The sequence below is a fragment of the Penaeus chinensis genome, chromosome 6 (genome assembly GCF_019202785.1).
Source record: "Penaeus chinensis breed Huanghai No. 1 chromosome 6, ASM1920278v2, whole genome shotgun sequence".
Taxonomy (NCBI): Eukaryota; Metazoa; Arthropoda; class Malacostraca; order Decapoda; family Penaeidae; genus Penaeus; species Penaeus chinensis.
In genome coordinates this window covers 16,427,949-16,433,918 of record NC_061824.1, presented here as the reverse complement: position 1 = coordinate 16,433,918, position 5,970 = coordinate 16,427,949, and the positions used below count along the sequence as shown (strand labels likewise).

The following is a 5,970-nucleotide window of genomic DNA, read 5'->3' as shown; positions in this document are numbered from 1 at the left end:
ATATAAACCTGCCCCATCAAAAATATAAGTAAACATGTCTCACACTCCTATTTGTTTGTCGACATCGTCAGTTAATTTCATGTTTAAAAAAAACTTCAAGTGCATGCAGATGTGGTTTTTCTAAGGGGGAATAACGTAAGGTGCTAGAGTTGCACATATAAATGCATATTTACAAAACAAAAAACAAAAAAAACACAAATGATTGATGAAAGTGAAGTGACCTTTGCTGGCACGTCGGAACCGTGACATCGCTTTCGGATTACTATTGGGATTAATGAATACCTTTAAATTCATGAAGTTGTCTGTTTTCTTTGAGTAAAAACATATATTATCCATGAGTGACACGTACGAAAGGCCTAAGTACACAAACAAATATGAAAATTAATGGGAATGCAATAACCCTCTGCCGTAGTGTGGAGGACGTCGCTTGTTGCGGAGCAATTGTAAAATTTTCACTAGCCTGTGTAGACATCAAATATAATATATATATATATATATATATATATATATATATATATATATATATATATATATAGTATGTATGTATACATTTTTTCGTCAAACCTTTCACGCCCCACCGCGCCCGTCTCCTTGTAAGATTTATTCCTTTTTCCTTTTCCTTTTACCCGACCCGTTTCCTTCCCACGTTCTCTCTTTAACCTCCTCCTCCTGGTCTTCCTCCGGAAAGAAATCGAGCCACGAAAAAACATTTTCCAGCAGCGTGCATTTTCCATCCCGGATCAAATTAATATCAGGTGCGTTCAGGTAATATTGCATGATTAAACAAAATATTCACCCAGCCTTTAGCGTTTAGCGAGGAGTCATATTTTGAGTAGAAAGAAAGGTGGACGGAAAATAAAAATATAACTGGAACAGATAAGATGTTGAACGAGTAATTCGAGGAAGTGGACGATAGAAAGAAGTAATAAAGTTTCTACCCTACTTCTTCCTCCTTTTCTTCCTCTTCCTCCTTCTCTTCTTCACCCCCCCCCTTTCTATCTCTTTCTCTCTCTCTCTCTCTCTCTCTCTCTCTCTCTCTCTCTCTCTCTCTCTCTCTCTCTCTCTCTCTCTCTCTCTCTCTCTCTCTCTCTCTCTCTCCCTCTCTCTCTCCTTCCCTCCCTCTCTCGCTTTTTCTCCCTCCCTCTCTCCAGAATAAAACTACAAACAAACAAAGAGAAATGTCAAATCACTTATACAAGGAGCCAAAGCTAATTATTTTATAAATAAATTAACAAATTGTAAAAAAAGACTCTGCTAAAACATGGAAAATAGTTAAAACACTTGTACCAAACCAAAACAATCGGAGAGATCATCTAAACACCAGTATTAGTGCAAATGAATTGATCGATTTCTTCGCAAAAATTGGACATTTCACATACAAACAAACAAACGCTTCCAGATCTCAGAAAAATGCAGGTAGGATAAGGCCACTAGCAAATACTTTCAGACCACAACCTGTAAAAATAAGAACAGTATGCCTAACAATAAAACACCTGCATGAAACTAATGCTGTGGGAGCAGATGGCATTGCTTTTCGCTTTATTAGAGACAGTCTACCTGCAATAGCTTACTATCTAACGGTAATCATTAACACATCTCTAGTCACAGGTAATTTCCCATCGCCTTGGAAACATGGCATAATAACACCAGTTTTCAAATTCGGAAACACAGACGAATTCAATAACTATCGCTCTATTTCCATATTGCCTATACTGTCTAAAGTTCTCGAAAAAATCGTAGCAGACCAATTGAAATTATTTCTGGAGACAAATGACCTACTATCCAAATCACAACATGGTTTCAGAAGTAAGTTGTCTACTGAAACAACATTATTGCAGATCACAAATAAAATTTATGAGAACATAGACAACAATCAAATAAACTTGTGCGATTTATCCAAGGCTTTTGACAGTGTCAATCACGAAATCCTCTTTAGTAAATTAATATATCACAATATCGATACATACTGGTTCAGAAGTAATCTAAGTAACAGAAGTCAATCAGTCAAAATTTACGAGGAAATATCTACTAAACCGATAGTATCTTTCGGTGTTCCACAAGGATCTATATTAGGCCCAATTCTATTTACAATATTCGTAAATGACTTAACAACCATAGCACAAAATTGCTTTCTTGTTCAGTACGCCGATGATTCACAATTTCTTCACAGTGATTCAGTAAACAACTTAGATGAACTAATAAAAAGAAGACCCAGGAGACATTGACACTAATAAAAGGATATACTTTGACACAAATGGCCTCAAGATAAACCCAGATAAAACACAATGTATCTTCATAGGTAGTCGCCAAAATATCACCAAAATTCTAGTAAACACCACCATAAAATTTGAAGACAGCCACATAAGACCGAGCACTTCATTAAAAAAACCTAGGCGTACACATTGACAGATTCATGACATTTGAGAACCACGTCGACAACATTCATAGAAAAGTAATGGGCACACTATATATATATATATCATTTGTCTTACTCTATCTATCTCTCTATCTATCTATCTACCTTCCCTTCTATATTTCATCACCATCATCATCATTATCTTCTTTCTTCTCTTTCGCCACCTCCTCTGCCCGTCTCCATCGGGTTTGATATCAATCTTTAATTGAATGACTCATCGCCTCTCGAGCTCCGAGAAGGTAATTGAGATACCCGCCTCGTTTTTATATCGGCCGATTCCTTACCTAAAAAGCGTCTTCTTCCTTCCCCCTCCCTCTTGCCCTCCTCTTTCGCCCCTCCTTCCTTTCCCCTCCCTCTTGCCCTCCTCTTTCGCCCCTCCTTCCTTTCCCCTCCCTCTTGCCCTCCTCTTTCGCCCCTCCTTCCTTTCCCCTCCCTCTTGCCCTCCTCTTTCGCCCCTCCTTCCTTTCCCCTCCCTCTTGCCCTCCTCTTTCGCCCCTCCTTCCTTTCCCCTCCCTCTTGCCCTCCTCTTTCGCCCCTCCTTCCTTTCCCCTCCCTTTTGCTCTCCTCTTTCGCCCCTCCTTCCCTTCTACTCCCTCTTGCCCACCTCTTTCCCCCCTCCTTCCCTCCCCTCCCTCCCACGCCGTCACATAGCACTCTGTCGTCCTCTCTCGCGAGCATTCTGGCTTCTCCCCGGCAGATGTATAGACACAGTGTGGCAAGTAAGGCCTCCACAATTGGGCTAATGGGCGGCGATGCTGCGAGTCCACGAGCTACCATTTTGCTCCTCGCCCTGTTGAGGGAGGCATTCCGTGGCGAGTCCCGAGCGCCTGTTTTAAGTGTGCGTCTGCTGCCGGCCGCGGTTCCGGCTTATAACATATATGCGTGTGTTTACGTTCGGCTTAAGTGTCAGGACTTCGCGTGGCAGTGTTTTTATTGCTGTGTGTGTGTTTGTGTCTGTGTTTGTTTGTTTCTCTGTTTGTTTGTTTGTTTGTTTGTGTGTGTGTGTGTGTGTGTGCGTGTGTGTGTGTGTGTGTGTGTGTGTGTGTGTGTGTGTGTGTGTGTGTGTGTGTGTGTGTGTGTGTGTGTGTGTGTGTGCGTGCGCGTTTGCGTGAACACGTTTATATGATTTGAGTGTGAACTGACATTGTGGTGTTATAACTGTGAATGTGTGCTTTGACTAAGAGTCGAGAATGTGTGTCGTGTCGTAATCTGAACTCTTTCGGGGCCCGACGAGCCGGAGCGCCGCGCGGCTGAGAGGCGGTCTGGAGGGGTGCCAGCGGGAAGACTATTGCCGTCTCGCCTGGAAACTCTTATAAGTGGTCAGAGAGACACTTCTGTTTTCGGGAGTCTAAGCTGCGCCCGGCCAGTCTGCAGCGCCAATGTCAGTGTTCCCGCCAACCAAAGAGGCGGAGGACTCGCTGTCACTGCTCTCCTACGCTTCCTCATCTCATAAAGTATTGCATTCGCTGTTGCTATTTCTGTCATCCGAAGAGCATTGTTTTTATGCCTCCTTTTTTCTTCTCTCCCTTCCTTTCCTTCCCCTCCCCCCCTCTAGCACACGATACCCTGGGGCCGTTAGAGTCCGAAGTAAAATCAATTTCGTATCTAAATTTTCAGTCGCTCTCATTCTCCTGGTAAGTATATGTGTCATTTGAGCGAGTACCCAGTGTTTCTTTTGTTTCCAGCTCAAGTAATATGTTAAACAGGCTCAGGTGTACTTTGTTGCAAACATAAACTCGCGAGAGATGGGGAAAAGGGGGAGATTGCCACAAAAATGGTTTTGTGAGCAAAGGGTGCCATCCCTATGAAAAGTTTGGCAATCACTGCTATAGAACGCTGAAGCAGCCGGGGCTCACCTTGGCGACGCCCTCGGGAAGTTGATGGGCGTCGAGACCCCTCCACATGGAGCTCTATCCCCGCCTCCGAGTCCGGCCGGCGAGGCTCCAGTCTCTCTCCCGCCGACGGGTCCTGCCCCGGGGAGACAGAAGACAGACCTGTCGCCTCGGAGCTTTATGTCCTTCCTGACATGTGCCATATATCAATTTATCATTCCGTCCACCAATATCTCGGTCTTTGAGGCAAATCTTCTGTGGCGGAGATTTCCCGCACAACCAATAAATTCGAAAAAGCAATCACGGTCAGAGTCAGCGAAAGTGAAAGTAGTATAAGACATCTACAAGCAATGATGCTGCATTGCTGTGTCTTCAAACTTGCCGGGATTAGCCAGACAATTCAAGAACATCCTCTTTGTTTTCAATACCCGAGGCAGACCTGTTATGTAATACAGCCAGTTCAAAACATTCAAGGATTCAGCTGCGGGTAAGCCGGGCGAGAGCGACAGGAGAGAGTGCTTCTTCTCCCTCTCCCCCCTCCCCCCTCTCTCTCTCTTTCTTTCTCTCCCCCCCTCTCTCTGTCTCTGTTTCTGTCGTTCTCTCTCTCTCTCATTCTCTCTTTCTCTTCTCCCCCTCTCTCTCTTTCTTCCCCCTCCCTCCCTCTCTCTCTCTCTCTCTCTCTCTTTTTCTCCCCCCCCCCTCTCTCTCCCTTCCCTCTTTCTCTCCCTTTCTCTCCCCCCTTTAACCTTTAACCTCTCCCTCTACCACCTGCCCCCCTCCCCCCTTCTCTCTCTCTTTCTCTCGCCCCCCTCTCTCTCTCCCTTCCCTCTCTCTCTCTCTCTCTCCCCCCCCTCTTTCTCTGTCTGTCTGTGTTCTCTCTCTCTCTCTCTCTCTCTCTCTCTCTCTCTCTCTCTCTCTCTCTCTCTCTCTCTCTCCCTCTCTCTCTCTCTCTCTCTCTCTCTCTCTCTTTCTTTTTTCAAAAGTTAACTCAATCAGTCAAAATCCATGAAACAGTATCATCAAAGCAATCAGTTTCGTTCGGTGTTCCACAAGGCTCCATCCTTGGCCCAATCTTATTTCTTATATTCATATATGATTTATCATCATTTGCAAAAAAAATTCTTCTTGTTCAGTACGCCGACGACTCTCAATTTCTTCACGCTGCCTCTGTAAGCAATCTAAATGAATTGACAGAAAAAATCAAACAGACCCTAACAGAAGAAAAAAAAAATACTTCGATATGAATGGCCAGAAGCTAAATCCACAAAAAACACAATGTATTTTCATAGACAACCGTCAGAACATAGCAAAAATACCCACAGATACAGTTATAGATTTCCAAGGTTGGTGCATCAAACCCAACACAACAGTAAAACAGCTAGGGGTACACAAAGACAGATACATGGCATTCGAGACACACATTGATCACATCTACAGAAAAGTAAGGGGCACACTGATATACTTGAATCATAAAAAAAATTAAAATACCCACAGAAGCAAGAATTGCTGTTATACAAACACTAGCACTTAGTATCCTGAATTACTGTCTTAACATCTGGGGCTCCACAAACAAAACACAAATACAAAAGACACAGAAACTACAGAATGCGGCAAGAGTAGCACTGGGAAATGTAAATAAATATGACCACATCACACCACATATAAACAAACTAAAATGGCTAAAAGTACAACAGAAACACAAATATGACACGTCTATCCTGA

The 5,970-nt window shown here is 43.4% G+C and overlaps 1 protein-coding gene across 1 annotated transcript in view; it reads right to left on the bottom strand.

The window, feature by feature from the left end:
* LOC125026214 (G-protein coupled receptor GRL101-like) overlaps positions 1-3,193 on the bottom strand; it is a 104,654-nt gene extending 101,461 nt beyond the window's left edge. Inside the window, exon 1 of the mRNA XM_047614517.1 lies at positions 3,071-3,193. Within this exon, the coding sequence (XP_047470473.1) occupies positions 3,071-3,193 (123 nt within the window). The remainder of the gene's footprint in view (positions 1-3,070) is intronic.
* Positions 3,194-5,970: the final 2,777 nt, after the last annotated feature.